The 19,397-nt window shown below is 45.7% G+C and overlaps 2 protein-coding genes across 2 annotated transcripts; both read left to right on the top strand.

The window, feature by feature from the left end:
- Nucleotides 1-3,852: 3,852 nt before the first annotated feature.
- On the top strand, nt 3,853-4,783 carry OR8A1 (olfactory receptor family 8 subfamily A member 1). The gene has a single exon (XM_037038222.1). The coding sequence runs from the start codon at nt 3,853-3,855 to the stop codon at nt 4,780-4,782; it is 930 nt and encodes a 309-aa protein (XP_036894117.1). The 3' UTR covers nt 4,783.
- Nucleotides 4,784-10,819: 6,036 nt separating this feature from the next.
- On the top strand, nt 10,820-17,730 carry PANX3 (pannexin 3). The gene is made up of 4 exons (XM_037038321.1): nt 10,820-11,000; nt 12,247-12,389; nt 14,702-14,916; nt 16,585-17,730. Exons 1-4 carry the CDS (start codon nt 10,820-10,822, stop codon nt 17,222-17,224), a joined length of 1,179 nt encoding a protein of 392 aa, XP_036894216.1. The 3' UTR covers nt 17,225-17,730.
- Nucleotides 17,731-19,397: the final 1,667 nt, after the last annotated feature.

Here is a 19,397-nt window from a genome sequence, read left to right as displayed (position 1 = left end):
CGAGTAGTGACAGGGAAGGCAGTAAAGGACTGCCAGTCCCTGTCCCTAACTGGGTCCTGAAGGCACTGATACATGGTACTGGTTACCAACAAAGGGGCTTGAGTAGGTGCCACTGTCAGCATAGGAAAATCCACAAGAGGATCCTGAGTCCTAAAGGTTTTTGGGTTTTTTTTTTTTTTTGCCAATCAGGAGCAGATGGAGGGAGCAGAGGCAGGGAAGATATCTCTTTGTTATTAAGGAGTGGACTTAAGCCTTCCTGACTGGAGGCAATAAAGGAGGCTTCCTCCACCCTCATCTGACACGGATTTTCTCCTGCCCCTTCAGTCTTCCTATCTGAGCTGTGAATAGGAAGGAGTGTTAGAGTAGCCCTGGCCACCCCCCAAGGAAAAAGATTCTGATGCCTGAAAGGGGTGCAGCTTTCCTGGAGCAACTTCAGTTGCCCCCGTACTTCTAAATCTAAAGTCCCTTTATCGGGAAACCAGGGGCAATATCTTTTTTTTTAATATAAACGAAAATCTTTAATTGTTTAAAGCAAAGGCACAAGTAAATATTTTAGGCTATCATACAATAATAAGAAATTCCAATAGTAAAACAAAATACATCACAATTTTGCATCTTATTGGGTACCTAATATATTACTCTGTCATCTATGCTTTGGAGAGAGAAGATAGGTAGAGCAATGGATGTGATGCAAACACTTGGATTATAGTCTCCATTCCACTTTTAACCAGAAATTTTAATTTCAGTAGAATGAATTAAAGTAATTAATTAATTAAAAACTTATCATTTTGCCAATGACAAAGCAGCAGTAACTTTCTTGCCAAAGCTCATTGTTTTAACAAAGTAAATCACTGATTTCTGAAATGCTAGCTGCCAACACCTGGTCCTGCAACAATCAAGCCGGCCACAGTAGGGCTTTACCAAAACATGATTCATCCACTTTTCTTACATAAGTCCAGAAATTATGGTGCAATGTCTTTTAACAATACAAATTAAGTTAACTAAGTCCTGCTTTTCAACACGACTGCCTGAAGCTTTGAGAAGCTGCTGGATTTCCTTAAGGTATTGCTTCTGATCTTTAGAAAGCCCGTCGCCCACGACTCTTAGAGAAATTACTTAACAAATGAATGAGCTTTTTCTGAAATTATTCCCACAGCAAGATTTGGCCCTTAGAAGACCAGTTTTAGTGCTCCTACCCCCGTCCCCAGCCCCCCCCCCAAGAATTCTCGAATCTTCTCTCTTGGAGCTCTGGACTCGGGCTGTGCCCTACTGCAAAAAAACCCTGCTCTGGGGAGCATGGGAGGGGGGATGGAGCCTCGCTATCCCTCCAGGGACTGCCCTGGGTGTGGGAGGTGACAGCATGCCCAGTCCCAAACAAAAGAATCTTTTTCTTAAATCCCTTCTGCTGCAGGACGCGGCGATTTTAGCCACTCTGCTCCACCTGCACTCTTAGGTCCTATCTCTTGTTAGCCAGCAAGAGTGTAGTGGGTCAGAAATGTTCTGTTGCTGAAAGACTGTCAGGGAAAGGGGCACCGAATATTTCGGGTACCCTTAGTCCTGCTTATGAGTCTCGGGTTCACTTCCCAGTTGCCTAAACCAGCTGGGAGGGCTCGGAGCGCCAGATGACCAGTGCTATCCCATGGTCCCCCGTTGAGCCCAAAGCTTTATGTGAGATGGAATTCCCTACGGGGCCCCTGCACATGTTAGGGGTTGAATGCCAGACACCTCCGCGAGGCCCCCACTCATGGAGAGACGCCCGAAATCTCGAGCTGGAGAGAGGAAGTGCCTCTAAAATACCTGGATACTAAAGCTGATAAAAGGAGGAAGTCTTTGCTTTCTCCTCCCAAACCTAAAAACCTAGCCGGGGATTGCACTGCAGGGAATGGGGCTGTGAATNGTTCACCTCCCAGTTGCCTAAACCAGCTGGGAGGGCTCGGAGCGCCAGATGACCAGTGCTAACCCACGGTCCCCCGTTGAGCCCAAAGCTTTATGTGAGATGGAATTCCCTACGAGGCCCCTGCACATCTTACGGGTTGGACCCCAGACACCTCCGCGAGGCCCCCACTCATGTAGAGACGCCCGAAATCTCGAGCTGGAGAGAGGAAGTGCCTCTAAAATACCTGGATACTAAAGCTGATAAAAGGAGGAAGTCTTTGCTTTCTCCTCCCAAACCTAAAAACCTAGCCAGGGATTGCACTGCAGGGAATGGGGCTGTGAATGCTTTTACAGTGTGCCTCTCGTTGCATGGGCTTTTTCTTGCAGGAAAAAGCGGGAAACCTAATGTTTGGCGGGAAGCCTAATGTTCTAACCCGACACCAGGACCAACTTATTCCTGTCACGGGAGTCTTCTCCTGGTGGGCACCCTATTGGATTTTACTTGCCTGACCCACTCCCCCAGGGTGCAGGGAATGCTGCTGGACGCGGGGCGGGCGGGAAAGCAATACTCTTAATATGAAGGAGAGTGCAGGGGAGAGAAATGAGAAGGAAACCACTCAAGAGGTGGTAACAGTAACCTTTCCTCTTATCTGCAACACGCCTGGGGGCCTTACTGAGAGATGCCTCTGGTCCCTCTGGGGATGAAGTGCTGATTTTCATCCTCTTAGGCGTGTCATCCATGACAGTGGCTGCAAGCCTCTGGTCTGAAGCAGGTCCCGAGTCCTCAGGTCCCTGTCCGGGGCACCAGATGCAGGGGAAACTTTGCGCGCAACTCCCCCTGTCCACCAGGGATGAAAATGAAAGTACCAAGATATGATCTGCTTCAGGAGGAGAGGTAGACAATCTCTCAAAGTAGAAGGACCAAGAGCCCCTTCCTCAACAGGTTTTATTAGGTTCAGAACACACAGGAATACAGGTAAAGCTTATCAATCAGTGTCAGATGGCAAAGATCAAACAACAGGTAACATTTCAAAGAAATCTGAGGGCTTAATCTGAGTCAGTGTCTGTCAAGAAAGGGGGTTGCAAAAACTTTGGGAGATATACTCATTTCCTGCTCCGACCCTTATAGTATGAATGAAAGCCCTCTTAGCAAAGCAGGCTTCACAGGAATTTAGGAATTCTTTCTTATGCCTGATCACCCTGGAACCCTCTCTAGCCCCCAAAGAACTGCACTGCCTTCCCCGTGATAGGTTTCTAGGCTTAAGTGGATTAGGGCCAGGAAGTGCTTATCCCTGATGGAAATGAAGCCAGGGGGTGAGGGTCCATCAGTCCCTCTTTGTTGCAGGCCCCCAAGTCCTTCCTTGAGGGCCTCCCAAGTGATTGTGTCTGGCTTAGGTTGCCCCTCCACAGGGTTGTATCTGTCAATGACTAACTGACCAAGCGTTGTGGGCAGAGGATGAAGCAGAAGCAGTGTTTGCTACCACAGACAAGCTTTGTCCCCTTAGTGGCTCGAATTCCAGAGGTCACTCACTCAGTCTTAGCCATGGGGGGTGGTCACAACTCCTGAAACCAGGCAGAGCAGTTCCCAACAGACTGAGGTGCCCCATTCCCAGAGTTTCTGACTTGGTAAGTCTGGGCTGAGGCCTGAGAGGTTGCCTCTCTGATGTACAGGTGATGCTGGTGCAGCTGGTCTGGGGACTATGCATTAAGAAGAAACACCCTAGGATATTTGAGAAACATGCAAGTGTGAAAAGACCCAGATCTTGGCCCCGTTTCCTCCCATCTCCTTGAACTTTGGAACACCCAGGGTCTGGTCTTTCTCTCAGAGACAGCAGGAGGAGGGAAGGGTGCACCTGGAAAGAACCCACAATCATTCAGCTGCCTCCAAATGCTCAAAACTAGCTTCACCAAGCAGTCCCAGGTGCAGCCTCTCACAGAGTTCTCTCTTCCCCTCACAGGGCCCCCAAACAAGGGAGAATGGCTGCAGAAAATCACTCTACAGTGGTGGAGTTCATTCTTGAGGGATTAACAAAGCAGCCAGAGCTCCAGCTCCCCCTCTTTCTCCTCTTCCTTGGGATCTACTCAGTCACCATGATAGGGAACCTGGGCATGATGACATTAATTGGTCTGAATGCTCAGCTTCACACCCCCATGTACTTCTTCCTCAGCAATCTGTCACTCATGGATCTCTGCTACTCTTCTGTCATTACCCCGAGAATGCTGGTGAACTTCTTGTCAGAACTAAACATCATCTCCTATGCAGGGTGCATGTCACAGCTCTACTTCTTCCTCGTGTTCATCATTGCTGAGTGTTACATGCTGACAGTCATGGCCTATGACCGCTATGTTGCCATCTGCAGGCCTTTGCTTTACAACATTATCATGTCTCATCAGGTCTGCTCCCTGCTGGTGGCTGTGGTTTATGTAATAGGGCTTATTGGCTCAACAATAGAGACCAGCCTCATGTTACAACTGCCCTATTGTGATGTCCTCATCAGTCATTATTTCTGTGACATCCTCCCCCTCATGAAGCTCTCTTGCTCTAGCACCTATGATATTGAGCTGATAGTCTTCTTTGAGGCTGGATTCAACAGCATAGTCACTGGCTTAGCAATTCTTGTTTCCTATGCCTTCATCTTCTCCAGCATCCTCCGCATCAGCACTACAAAAGGAAGGTCCAAAGCCTTTTACACCTGCAGCTCCCACCTTACGGCTGTGGGCATATTTTATGGAACTGCTGCATTCATGTACTTAAAACCCTCTACAGCCAATTCCATGGCTCAGGAGAATGTGGCCTCTGTGTTCTACACTACAGTGATCCCCATGCTGAACCCCCTCATCTACAGTTTGAGGAACAAGGAGGTAAAGGCTGCCATCCAGAAAACACTGAGGAGAAAAGGGTTTTGATGCAAAAACTATTATTCTTCGCTAAGTTGAAAAGTAATTGTTATAAACACCCACAAGAAGCCTTCTGAATGCCCAGCCAACACTGGGGAGCACGCACTTTTCTGCAAAGCCGGTTGAACGCCTCCTTTGCTTCTTTCCTCTTCCTTTCACCCATGTCACTACTCTCATTGCTTTTTGAAGCCAGTGGATTTCGAGTTCATGTTCTCTTTCATTTGGGGTCCATTTTCTCTATCCTGAGCCTTTTGCATTAAATTTTCAGAATAATCATTGTTTTATTATCTTTAGACAAAAAATATTACTCAACCCAATCTTCTCTCTCTCTCTCCCCCTCTTAGTCTCCTTTCTAGTTATTCCCGCACAAGAATTTCTACCTAATCTCTTTATGCAATTTTCTTAGTAACAATAATACTAGCTGTTAACATGGTTTTTGGTGCCTATTCTGGGTCTACAACTCTTTTTGATGCTTTATATGTATTATTTTCATTATACTTTACAATACTGAGGTATTGTTGTTATCCCACTTTGCAGATATGAAAACATGGTTTAGTCACTTGTTCAAGGTCACTTAGCTCGTAAACAAAGACACTGGAATATACACTGAAGCCCAAGTGACTCTAGAGCCCACACTACTGGCTCTCAGTCATTACTCCCTATGCTATAGGTGAACACTCCCTTTGAACTTCCTATTAAGTCTGCCTACTTACGTTCTTCTCATTTCAAATGCCTCCTGAAAATACAAGGTCTGTCCAAAAAAAGTCCAACAATTGTTAATAAAATGACAATGATTTTGGTGACATGGATGTAACCTGGAAGTCAAGGAGATTGGACTGGAATGCACATGTGCAAACAATGATGACTTCACTGTACTAGTCAGTGGGGACAGTAGATGCCACTGGGTGAGTATGTGTATGTAGTGTATGGCCATTGCATTCAAAATGACTGAGCAAGAAAATCAACAAATCTGAACCAGATTTTCTATTAAGCTTCAACATTCTTCTGTGGATACTATTCCAATGATTCAGAAGGCCAAAGCTATGGGCAACTGGTGATTGGCAGCTTCATCACAACATATCTCCTCAATCATCACATTCTGCAGAGTGGTTTTGAGAAACATCAAATCAGACAGGTGACTCAGTCCCTCTACAGCCCAGATTTGGAGCCTTGCAACTCCTCTCATTTCCCAAAACTAAAATCACCTTTGAAAGGGAGGAGATTTCAGGCCATTGATGAGATTCAGGAAAATACCATAGGGCAGCTGATGGTGACTGGGAGAACTGTGTGAGGTCCCAGGGGGCCTACTTTGAAGGGGACTGAGGTGTCATTGTTCTATGTTCAATGTTCCTTGTATCTTCTTCAGCAAATGTCTCTTTTTTTATTACATGGCTGGATACATCCTGGAAAGACCTCCTATTTTCCCACACTCTCACCTTTTACCATCTGCCCTACCCTCTGCCCATTCATGAGAAACTTCTTCAAGGTGACTAAGGAAAGCTTACACTACAGTGAGCAACTCAATCTGCTTTTAGAACTGAAAGTCCTGCCACATCCTGGGAAACCCTCCATCCCAGACGAAGCCAGCTGCTTGTTCATCCTACATTACACATGCTGCAGAATCTATTGCTGTGCTTAAACCACTGATAGATCTACTGCCAAACTCACTCAGCAAATCCAGTGGCCATGGGACAAACTTCCTTCCTTCCTTTATAATGACATCAAAGATGCGTGTTTTAAAATTAGCAGCCTGATGTAGTGCAAAGCATTTGTGGACATCCTCTTGTCATTTCTAGCTATTTGGGGGTATAATATTGTATCAATCAGTGGTTTATTATGAGAAAGAGAATTGGTTTTCTCAAGCAGAAAGAGACTGCATTCAAGGAATAACTTAATTTTTTGAATAACTGAAGAAGGGGTGAGGGGCCCCCAAACTGACTCCACAACACATATGACTCAGAGGTCAGGAAGCTCTGCTGACACTGTGACACCTGCCACTATGAAAACATGCCTGTCACGCTCACAGAACTGGCAAGCAAACAACTGCACCCTAGTTGGAGTATCGCATGGAAACTTGTTGACAATGAAAATTTGGGGGCCCTGCTCCACACCTACAGAATACCAGGTGGGGCCCTCCTGACATGTGCACTGACCAGCCAGCAGTGTCATGGATGACACATGAGACAAATCCACATGGACTACCGAGTCCCCTGGAGGAAAAGGGCCGACATGGCTACTCCTTCAAGGGGAGACTCCGAACAGTCTGGCTACCCTCTCAAGGGGAGAGCAGCTTGGAGCGGCCTGGCAATTCTTTCAAGGAGAGAGCGAGCATGCTCACCCTTGCCTAGACAGCCTTTTATTGGTTTTTTTGCACAGGAGTTCAGGTACAACTCATCAATCATTGTCAGGCAGTAAACAGTAGATAGTATACAAAGAACCTAAAAGGCTAAAGCCTAAAAGTAGATAGTATAAAGAGAAGTAGATAGTATACAGCCTAAAAGTAGATAGTATATAAAGAAGCTAAAAGGCTATAGAACTTTGGGAACATAAACGTACTTTCTGCTTGGGCATTTATGGTTTAACTAAAAGCATTCTCAACAAAGCAGGTCTCACAGGATTGTTAAGAATTGTTTATCTTGCCAGATTACCCAGGCATTGGGCAACCTGGTGAAAGGTTACACCATCTTTCCCGTCACAGGTCTTTAGGCTTAAGTGGGTTAGAGCCAGGAAGCACTTCTCCCAGAGGACCTGGGGACTTGGGCTTTGTCAAAGCCGGGGCGGGGAGAGGGGGTTGTCAAGGGTCCATCACTCCCTCTTTGTCACAGCTCCCCACCCCAGTCCTTCCATGATGGCCTCCCAAGTGATCGTGTCTGGCCTAGGTTTTCCCTCCTGTGAGGGGTCTCACCTGTCTCTGACCATCCAACCACACTTTGGGGGCAGGGGGATGAAGCAGAGGCAGCGTTTGCTACCAGAGACAAGCTTTGTCTCTTTGTGGCTCGCATTCTGGAGGTTGCTCACTCAGCCTTAGGCATGAGGCAAGGAGATAGTTTACAATTCCTGAAACCAGGCAGAGCAGTTCCCAACACCCTCCAATGATTCTGATATGTACTGAAGTGTGAGAGCCACCTCCCACTCTTCCCAATGCTCCCATCTTCCCAATCTCACACTAGTGTGTGTAGATACTAGAAACTGCTTCAGATCCAGGGCTCTGGCTACAAGGGAAACTGGGATATGTATTTTTAGCTTTTTGACCTGACTATAAGGAGGGTGGAAGGGATATTGAGAGAGCTGTCATTGCCAAATGGCTATTCTGCCCTTTTTTCTTGACTTCCTTCCAGCAGGAACTGAGTCCTCTACCACTATAGATCCCCTCTAATTAGAAGAAAATGTAGGAAAATATCTTTGTTATCTAAGGATGAGAAACCAGAAAGCTAAATCAATTGGTGAATATGATAACATTCAAAAATTCAGATTTTTGTTCAGGAAAGGACACCGGAGATAGACTTAATAGAAACACAACAGAATGGAAGAAGACAACTCACTGGTATTTATTAGAAACTTCAATATCAACAAAAAATATAATGGGCACACTATGTAGAACAAACAATTTATAGAATAGAAACCTTGGAGTGCCACTCAGCATACAAAGAGATGCTCAAACCTATTGCTATCAGAGAAGTACAAAATAAAACAAGATCTATCTGTATACTCACCATGGAATCAGTAAGTAGATAAAGTAAGTGTAGCGGAGACGCTGCAGCAGTTAGAAGCAAAGTATCAGCCACAGGCGACACACCTTAGAGTCTTAGAGCCATAGGGACTCGTGAGAAAAGTAAGAAAGATAATGAGATATAAAACAATATTATTCATGTATATAAAGTTACATACACACAAACCAGATAAAAAGCATATTTAGAAAAAATAACTAATAAAATGCTCATTAGGCAGGTTAGAATGGTTACCTAGAGAGCTCAGATGCATGGAAGTAGGGAGTGAGAAAAAAAAAGACAGAATCAAATACTGCTTTTCCTACATCCACCCCAAGATGCATATGATGTAGAGCGAGAGAAGCCAACGCAAAAGCGTATATGTACATGATTCCACTTCCACAGAGTGCAATGAGACAAAATTCATCTGTGCTGTTAGACATCAGGATAATCTTACCCTTTGGAGAGTGATAATTATTAGAAAAGAACATAAAGAAGGCTTCTGGGGTGTTAGTAACATTCTGTTTCCTGATCAGATGAAAGCTGATTGAACTGTCCACCTATGTGTCTATGAATATATGTGTTTTATACTTCATTCAGTAAAAATGTAAACTTTTTTTAAATCAAAAGAAAATACATGGATACAAATCAGTAATAAACATTTGACAAAAACACACATAATGAAGATACAGAAATGGAGTATGGAGAGGCTAAAGTGAAAGGAAATGAAGGATCCCTGCTCTGGCCCCTTGCCGGATCACTCCAGTTACCACTTGCAGGGCAGCGTGAATCAGAGTTGGCCCCTAGCCCGGGGGCAGGGAGTGGCAGGCCCAGGGAAAACAGTTCAAATAGAGGCCCACATACCATTTACCTAAAAAATTAAATGCTATAAATAAAGCTAACAAACTGTTTAATAAAATATGTTCTATCTGCCCACCTTGACACATTTAGGCACACACACACACCCCTTCATAGTGATCAGGGATGCCAGGTTTAAATTTAGAATTCTCAGACTCCCAAGGTCCCTTCCCAACCCAGTGAAGTCCCCATATTAAAAGAAGCCTCATAACTGCATGTGTGGGCATCCCAGCACTTTTAATTCCACCTGAACTCCCACGGGAGCCATTCCTTAGTCCCAGGGGTGCACACCAGCAACCAGATTTGCCCACATGAGGATGCACCCAAGGAAAAGGCCTGCGCAGGCCTTGGAAACAGGCTGGTGCCTCCTGGGCATGGAATTACAGCACCCGGGTACCAGGAGTGGTCTAGAGCAGACACACAGGCTCTGAGCAGGTACATCCCTTTGGCCCCACGGATTCTTCACCTCGTGGAAGGCTAGAGCCAGAGGGGACCAGTGTGAAGACCAAGGTCAGGGCCTCTCAGGGCACATGCCCTATGTCCCAGTGCTTTCCCCCTGATTCAACCCTACCAGATGGAAATAAGTTGACCTTTGCCCTACACTTCACAGTTTACAAAATACCTTCACATAGAATACTCTTAATCAATCCTCTCAATCTTGTAAGATTACAATATAATACCATTTGATACATGAGAATACTTGGCCAAAGTGACTCCTAAAGTCACACAATTAAAAAAAAAATGAATACTGCGTGGTCTCCAGCCGAAGACTTTTCCTTCTCAATGTCAAAGGTCACTTTCTTCCCGCTATTCAACACTGCCACCCGTTCCTCAGTTTTCTAAAGAACAAATGGGAGCTTAAAAATTATAACTATATGGAACTGATAAATACGAGGCAGGGAGGGGACTTTAACACCAAATACAGACTGCTTTCCGAGAAAGAGTGTGAGTCCAAAGCAAATCTCATCACTGGTACAAATACTATGTAGGAGTAGCAGTTCTAACTGAGTCTTGGGGTCCCCATCCCCACCCCAAACCACAAAATGAGCACCTTCAACACAATTCAGCCATCTCCACCCAAAATCTGCACCAATTACATGGGGGGTGGTCTGGCCACACAGCCTGCCTTCTCTCCACCACCCCAACAAAAATACTTTATTAATAAGAGGGCAGCATAAAGCCACGACCTCCATCTGCTCAAGGACAGTCCAGAGAGAACAGCCTGGCACCAACCCCAGCTGACGCCCAACCCTCCTCTAGTGAGGACCCACTAAGCTATGCCTCCCTCTAATTACTAGGTGTCTGGCCCAGGGGCTGGCCAGTTATTTAGAGAACCAACGCCTGCTCCTGGCACAGATGTCTATGAGGCTGGGGTTGCAGGCACTATCTGCTCAAGACCAGCTGCTTGAAGCTGTCATCTCCTCACTTCAGTACCCCGGGACACCTCCTGCTGCCTGTGCACCCCAAAACTCAGCAGCACCATGTCACTTGCACACACAGCTGCAGAGTACATGCTGTCAGATGCCCTGCTGCCCAACCGCAGGGGCCCCCACCTCAAAGGACTGCGCCTAGAACTACCCCTGGATCGCATGGTCAAGTTTGTAGCCGTGGGCTTCCCCCTGTTGCTGATGTCCCTGGCATTCGCCCAGGAGTTCTCCTCCGGTAAGTGGCTTCCAAGACCCAGTGTATAGGAGACTCTACCTTGTTTCTCTCTTTATATCATAGGTTCTGAAGCGAGGCAGTTCCCACATTATCTAGGTGCTGTGACTGGCCTGGGCATTACCCAAAAGGCTGACTATGCATGAATCTAGAGTACCAGCAAAGGCACCAAAATTTTTTGAAAGTCACTTCCAAAATTTTGGGGAAAAAAGATTTAAATTTCAGTATTCATGTATTTTATGTCACTGCAATAATTAAACTTTTTATTTTTTATGGATGAAGGAGATTGGGGGCCCCATAATCTTTTGAGGACCCAGGACTTCAAAAGGTCTTGGTCATCCATGCTTTGGATAAGTCTCTTACGTTCCTGGAGCCTTCTTCCTGCTCCCTACCTCTCAGACTGCTGACTTAAGAATATATGTTAAGTGCCAAACAGAGCTTAGCACATCAGGGGTGAGTAAGCCCATTCCTTCCTCTCCATACACTAACATTAACACACACGTGTATGTAGTGTCCTAGGGGAAAGATTAACTCAGTAAATCTGCCCCCTCTATTAAAGAGAATTGGAATTTCCGGCTTTCTTCCCCAGCTGTGCGAGTAGCTTACTACATTTCCCAAAGAAGTGTGCCAACCTCCCACTGCCTCTCCCTTTACCTGCGGGTGGGGAGAAGAACTGGCTCCCATTTCTGCCTCTTTCTAGACAATGATGGGAAAACCCAAAATGAGAGAGTCCCCCTCCAAGCCCACTTTCCTTGTAGCACTGTTTGTCCACCTTTTCTCTTAGGATCAGGAATCCAGGCAATTAATCCTCTAAATTTTAGAACCCAAAGGTGTCAGCTCTCTCACCATGAAACTGAAAGCCTTCCGGTGCCAAACTGCAAGATTGCAGGGAGCCTCTTCTCCTTTTCCCCCCACACACCCCTACTTCCCACCCTGTGACCCCTGCTGCCCGCCTGTTTGGGAGTCCAGGGGGAGCTCAGAGAGAGAAAAACTGGCAAACAGAGCCAGTTTTTCCCACTAAAGGGAAATCGGTACATGGGCAGGCCTGAGTCAAAGAGCAGAGTGCTATCCTGTCATGCCCATCCAACAGCGACACAGGCTTGCCAGACCCAGAAACCTGGGCATGGGAAGAAGAAAGTGCCTGCCAGGTACACAAATTGGCAGAGCTGTGGAAGCGGCTCCTAGAAAGCTTTTAGCTGAATGTCCTCTGGATTCCAAGGGCTCCTTCAAAGGTGTATTCCTGTTCCAGGGTCTCCCATCAGCTGCTTCTCCCCCAGTAACTTCAGCGTTCGGCAGGCGGCCTATGTGGACAGTTCCTGTTGGGACTCACTGGTTCACCATGAACAGGGTGAGCCTGGGCAGTACAAGCCGAAATCCCTCTGGCCTCATAAGGTAAAGTGGGCTCGGACTCAATCAGGACAGCTTCATGGCTGAGTGGGGTGGGCCTGGACTGCACCATCATACACATTTTCTTTCTTCCTCTTCGCCAACCCTCCCCTTTCACATGTGGGCCATTGATGTTCATGTTTCAGTTCTTCGAATGCCTGGTGATGTTTGGTTTCTCACTGTTACCTGATTGAAGGTTTTGTGCTGATGGACGAAGCTTGCTGGCCAGCAGCCTTCCATTTAAAGAAAGCCCTTGGGCCATTTCATTGGGAAAACGTCAAATGTCAGCATCTGTAATTCATTCTCTCAGGCTAGCCAGTTTTCCCAAGGAGAATGACTCAATCCCTAATTTGTGTGGAGAGGGCAGGGTGGAGTGGATGTCAGGCTGAGCTGCCAACCCTGTGGGAACTCAGATGTGGTATCAGCATTCAGTATTCATTTAACTCCTGCCAGGTTCTTGCACACACGGCTGCAGAGAACAGCAGCGTGGTCCCCCCGCCCTCGATGGACCCAAGTGCAGAATCTCCCTGGTTTAATGTTTCTGAGGAGTAGACCATGGCCTTCCACCAGGGGAGGGGCAGGGCAGTCACTGAGTGCATCCTGTTGCAGAAAGACTGCAGGGCTGGATTTTCAATATTCCTTGCTCAGACCCACTTTCAGAGGCACCTGGTGCCTCTAACTAAGTCTTTCCAGTCTATGGTGCCAAAGAGCTTGCTCACTTGCTCCTGCCTCAACTCCCCATCCATCCATGCACTGCTGTCCCCGGTCACACAACTGCTTTTCAGTTTTCAGTGTTTTGTTGCTCTTGTGTTTTCTCCTGCTTTCTTTGTCCTCACAGGATTATGTCTTTTCGATCTCTTTATTGTCGTTCTGGAGCAGAAGTCATTTACACATCACAATATTTAGTCAGAAGTCACTCATAACATTTTGCTGTTATGACAAGTTTACAAGGTCTCAAAAACACCACAGTTCTCGGACCCAGATCCTGCTCAAAACCAGAAAACTAATGCAAAGAGGCCACGAAGTCTCTATCACTGGAAGTGTTTGAGCAGGATCTGGAAGGCAACAGGTTCAGGACAGTACAGAGGGAGTTTGTGTCAGAAACGAGTTAAGTCTCTAGGGGTGAAGAGTTCGTTTTCAAGAAATGTCATTTTTTAAACAGGTGTCAAAAGGTTCTAATTTTCTCTCACAGTCTAACATACCTTTTCCAACACATTTCTCTTGTTTAGTTCTGAAACTCTCTCCCTTACACACACACACCATGTCCCTCTATCTAGATGCAACCAAATATGCGTCCTCCCTCTTATTCTTCAAACTCTCCCCCCATATCAAAGCGCCCTGGTGCAGAGAAGCTATAGCCAAGCAGTCATAAGGGAATAAGCTCCAAAGCCAGATCGCTGGGTCCCAATTCCCATTCACTTACTTGTACAAGTAACTTGTACAAGTAACTTGTACAAGTTACTTAATATTTTCACATTTCAGTTTCTTTGTGAAACAGAGACACTAACAGTACCTACCTGATAGCACCCCTGTGAACATGAAGTGAAACTATGCATGTTAAGCACCTAACACAAATGTAGCTTTAAAAGCCTTTACAGGTAGTTTTTACTCTGGGCAGAATAGTGGTCCCAATCTGGTAGGTATGATAAGTATGATGAAGAAAAAAGGACAAGTCCTTTATCTCAGGTAGCTCATGAGAGGGGGAAGAAAAGGAAATGGGATTTGACCTCTTCTCTGGAGAGTCTAAATGCAGGTCAGCAATGTTGGGGCCTTTCGCTGGACCTAGCTAACGGACTCTAGATGTTTGGTGATAAGAACCTGAAACAGAGAAAGAAAAGTGGAAGACTGAGAACAAAGACGAGAAAGAAAAGTGGAAGACTGAGAACAAAGACACCCTCCCCTGGGATGCAGTGACCATGCTGGCCTTGATTTCTGGTTAGGTACCTCGGCTGACATGGATGGGGAACAGCCCCCTCTCTCTACACACCCAGCCCCTGCTCCATCCCCTACCTCTCTCTCACCTCCTTCCTTCCTTTCTCTCTCCCTTCCACATTTCCTTTCTTTCTGCCTCTCGCCTCTCTCCTTCCTGGAGAACCTACACAGACCCCAGATCAGGAAAGTGGAGCTGGGGAGTGTGGAGATCTACTGTCCCTTCTCTCCAGGGCCTCACGGTATTCAGCCAGGTCAGTAGAGAGAGTCTAACGACCTGGGCCTGGGGCAGCTCTTGCCCTTCTGAGGCAGAAGCCCCACAGTCAGAGCTGTCTCCACAAGGCCCCAACACCCTGGGCCTCCCTCCTCAGCTCACTCTCACCCCACAGGCCCTCCCCTACTCCCTGCTGGCCCTGGCCATGGTCATGTACCTGCCAGTTCTGCTGTGGCAGTATGCCGCTGTGCCAGCCCTCAGCTCAGACCTGCTGTTCATCATCAGCGAACTGGACAAATCCTACAACCGCTCTATCCGCCTGGTGCAGCACATGCTGAAGATCCAGCACAAGAGCTCGGACCCCGATGATTTCTGGGATGATCTAGAACAGTGAGTTGTCTCTTCCACTCCTTTCTGAAGAACTCCGCCAAACATCAATGTGATTTCCTTGCAGGGTAATGTTTAAATTAAACTATCCTTTACTAGGGGTGTCCAACCCATGGCCCATGGACTGCACGCAGCCCAGGATGGCTGTAAACATAGCCCAACCCAAAACTGTAAATTTATTTACATTATGAGGGGAGTTTTTGTGTGATTATGTGTCACAATGTATTTAATGTGTGGCCAAGACAACTCTTCTTCCAGTGCAGCCAAGACCCCCAAAGTTTGGACACCCCCGCATACCCACCTTCTCCAAGGGGCAAACTGATGCACCATCTCATTCACTTGCTATCACTGGCGCAGGGAGAAGAGAAAGGGCTCTGCCTCCAGTTTACAGGTGAACAGAGTCTCCAAGGGAGTAAATGCTCCGAACTACTACTCTCGTATGCCACTCCCCTGCTCAGAAATCCCCAATTGCTCCTCTCATGCATATAGAAGAATATCCACGATCTTCCGAGTGTTTTTCCAAGGCCCTCCACACACACTGTCACCAACCACTTTCTCAAACTACCAAGTGACAGAAATTTTCCACTCTACCTAGGGAGTCTCGTTTTCTCCTGACAAGTCTGTCAGCCACCATTTATGAGTACCAGGCACTGGTCTGGGTGCTTTAGAGATACACATCTGTGTTTGCACCTCGGAGCAGAGGTGGGGAGGAGACAAAACTACACCTACCCATGTGGGGCTTACACTCTACTGAGAGAAAACAGACATGAATGGTCATAACACATGCGTAAATTATATGGTAGAAAGTAAGTGGTTTGAAGAAAAAAAGTCAAGCAGGGTAAGGGTGGGGTGACCAGGAAAGCTGGACGGCTGCAGAGTGGTGCAGTTTTAGACAGAATGGCCAGGGTGGGCCCCACCAAGGGGACAGTCGAGCTAAGATTTCAAACCATATTGTGTCTCATGTTGGTGCACATACTCCTTCTGAACTCTATCTTTTGAAGGCCGATTGTGCAACGGCGTTTTCTGCAAAGGTTTCTGAACACTCAGCCCATACTGTTATCCTCTCTCCTCATTTACAGCTACCATGGGTTGTACTCATCATTTTAACAAACTGAGCGCTATTTTTACTTTATGTTTGTATATCCTATCTGTCCTTTCCCCACAAGCCAGACTGTAAATGTCTTCAGAACAGAGACTGGCTTATGTGTACCTGAACACCACAGCTCTCAACAAGTACTTGTTAGCACATTTATTTTTATAAAATAACTGGATTGGCCTAAATGTCATAGAGTATACAGACCATGAACCAAAATATGCTTATTTAGACTCCCCATCCAGTGCTAATTTAATAAGCCTTACTGCTTCCTAAGAGGTTTCTTCTTCTGCATAGAGGTTTATTCTGCCTTGCTGGACAGAAACAAACCAGTGTGACAACTGACTGTTCATTGATCACTCACTGGTTTTACTGCATTGCACTCATTGCTTGGAGAATTAAGATACACTTACTTGCCTCCTTTTGGGGAGGGGGTGGTTATGCTCAGAGAAGGTGGATTTTCAGGAGTTGAGAACGCCACGTTGGATAAGCAGATTCTGTGACTTTCTCACACAGCTCCATTAGGATATGGTTCTAAACAGTCCCTCCTAACCTTGCCTCATTTCTTCCCCACCCAGGGCTCGGAAAGAACGATACTTTGAATTCCCCTTGCTTGAGCGGTACCTGGCACGTAAGCAGCGCTCACATTCACTAGTGGCTACCTACCTCCTGAGGAACTCCCTCTTGCTCCTCTTCACCTCAGCCACCTACCTGTACCTTGGCCACTTCCACCTGGATGTCTTCTTCCTAAAGGAATTCAGTTGTTCTGTGAAGACAGAGCTGCTAAGCGATGAGACCCACATCCCTGATCGCATCACATGCAGGCTGACCTCCCTGTCTGTGTTCCAGATTGTTAGCCTCTCCACGATAGCAGTATACACCCTGCTGGTTCCAGTGATAATCTACAACCTCACACGGCTATGTCAGTGGGACAAGCGACTCCTATCCATCTATGAGATGCTCCCAGCGTTTGACCTCCTCAGCAGAAAGATGCTGGGGTGCCCCATCAATGACCTCAATGTGATCCTTCTTTTCCTCCGAGCCAACATCTCTGAGCTCATCTCTTTTAGCTGGTTGAATGTTTTATGTGTGTTGAAGGACACAACCACCCAGAAACACAACATTGACACTGTGGTCGATTTCATGACTATACTGGCTGGCTTAGAACCGGCAAAACCTAAACACTTCACTCACCCAGTATCTGATGAAAACCCATAGTTAAGAAAACATGGGGTGGGAAATTTTATGGGTAAAAGTCTTTCCCCTCCTCCCAAGCCTCACTCACTAACATTAAAAAAAATCCACTTTAAAATTGCTAAGCTTGGAATTCAGCTGAATGATATATCCTGTACCATATTATCCTAAAGCTGAGAAGATCCAGTCAACACATGGAAACAAATTTGAAAGTTAAAGCTGAAGAGTCGAAGAACTAAAAAATTAGGTCTAAAGCATAATATGATAGAAAAAAACCTACAACTAAAATTAAAGTTAGACATTTTACAAGGAAAGAAGGTTCTAAAAGCTATTTATGGAGGCAGGTTCTTCTTTCTATAGTTAATACTCCGTGGCCCTTCTACAATACATACTCAGCTTACCCCAAAGAGCAAGTGAGTTAATGTGGTAAGAGAATAGAGATATGAAAGCCCTAAAAATCCTTTGGTGTGGCCTCAGATCCTAGGAATATGCCCACCTTGCTTCGTGGAAGACACCAACCTTGCCCAGGCCCTCTGTGGCCTGCAAAGTGGTCTGGAGATACCCATGGCAGGAACCTGTGATATGCTCTTGGGACGCACTTAATCAAGGACTGGGATTACAAGCTGTGGACCCCTTCACAATTCTTAGTGGGCCTACATGTGTTTTTTAATAGCCCAGGGGAGGCTACACATCCACTTGCAGCCAATCACTGAAGAGCAACCACTTAGGTAAGGTGCTGGTGATCCCCTTCTCTCTCTCCTCTGACTCATCACCCACCTCATGCAGTAACTCCCATCCCTGTGTCTGTATTTAATGAAAACTTGATCTGACTCCAAAAGCCACGCTCACCTACAATACCAACTGTCTCTCAACTGCTATTTCTTTTTCTAGATGCGTATTATACCCTTCTTCTCACAGGTATGTAGAAAAATGATGTCGTTCTTGGCAAATCTGGGTAAGTTTACCTAAAACAAGCAAAGGAGCTGATAGGTAAACATTCCTTAATGGCTTCTTCTTGTCTTTGGTAAAGGTCTACCTCTTCAGATTGCTACACAAGACCCTTTGCTATCCAGATACAGCCCGCCACTTCAGTCCTCTTGCACCTCTCCACATACCTCTTTCACTCTAATCAACTACTTGAAGTTCCTATGCTTCTCGTGATGCTAAGCCTTTGGATGCACTGTCCCCACTGCCCAAGATGCCCTCCTGTTCTCTTCTTCAGGGTAAGTGTAGGCACATTTCCTTCAAGAAGCCTTCCCTAGCTCCTCCCCCTTCCCTAACTAGGTGCTGCAGTATCATCCAATACCTACCTTTGAGATAAAACTTACTACACGGTGTCAATATGGCCCCCCTTTTCCCTCTTAAATAGGCCTCCTAAACGTCCTGCCACAATAAGCACCATTATTCTGAATAAATAAGTGACTCAATGAATTGTTCAGGAATATTACATTGTTCGGGGCACACAAACCCAGCCTCTAAACAATCCTATGTGGAAAAAGCTTGGTGCACAAAGACTCACTTTGCAGAAATTGATGACCAAAAAGCCAAACAACTTGAAGATAATCATGTAAAGTGACTATGCCATAACTGAACTATTAAGCAGCCATTTAAAATTATAAAGAAGTCGTAATAATGTTGCAAAATGACTATTATATTGGTAAGTGAACAAAAAGAAAACATTGTTTTCTTTTTCTATATAAAGATGCATGAAAACATTTAATATGATACACAAGCATTTAATATAATAAAGATGCATGAAGACACACATACCAACATGTTAAAAATGGTTTGTTCCAAGTGACAGCATAAAGGGATTCTTAAACTCCTTGTACCATATTTTCAAAAATTTGCACGAAATGTTTTACCTATTGTAATGAGATATTTCTAATGAAGAACAAACAATAAATATTTTAATGAAAATTCCACTGAAATCCATTGGCCTGAACAACTTGCAAACTAAGACAAATGACAGCACTTTTCCTCCCACTAGGTGTGAAGAGGAATAATGAAAACAGTCAGAGGACAAAGCCTGCAATGACAAAATACAGCTAGGCAGCCAATAAACCTGGCAGTTAGGGAATAGGTGTTCCCAAAAGAAAAGAAAAATACCCCAAACCTCTTCTGATCAATCAGAACTGTTTTCAGGGTCCAAGATGAAGTGCCAATCTATAGTATCAAACGCATGAGTGTGGATATT

Source organism: Sturnira hondurensis, unplaced genomic scaffold, assembly GCF_014824575.4.
Source record: "Sturnira hondurensis isolate 20B ecotype Veracruz unplaced genomic scaffold, ASM1482457v3 Scaffold0024152, whole genome shotgun sequence".
In the NCBI taxonomy this organism is placed as follows: domain Eukaryota; kingdom Metazoa; phylum Chordata; class Mammalia; order Chiroptera; family Phyllostomidae; genus Sturnira; species Sturnira hondurensis.
The sequence above is the reverse complement of the archived record's forward strand: the minus strand, read 5'-3'. Positions and strand labels throughout refer to the sequence as shown.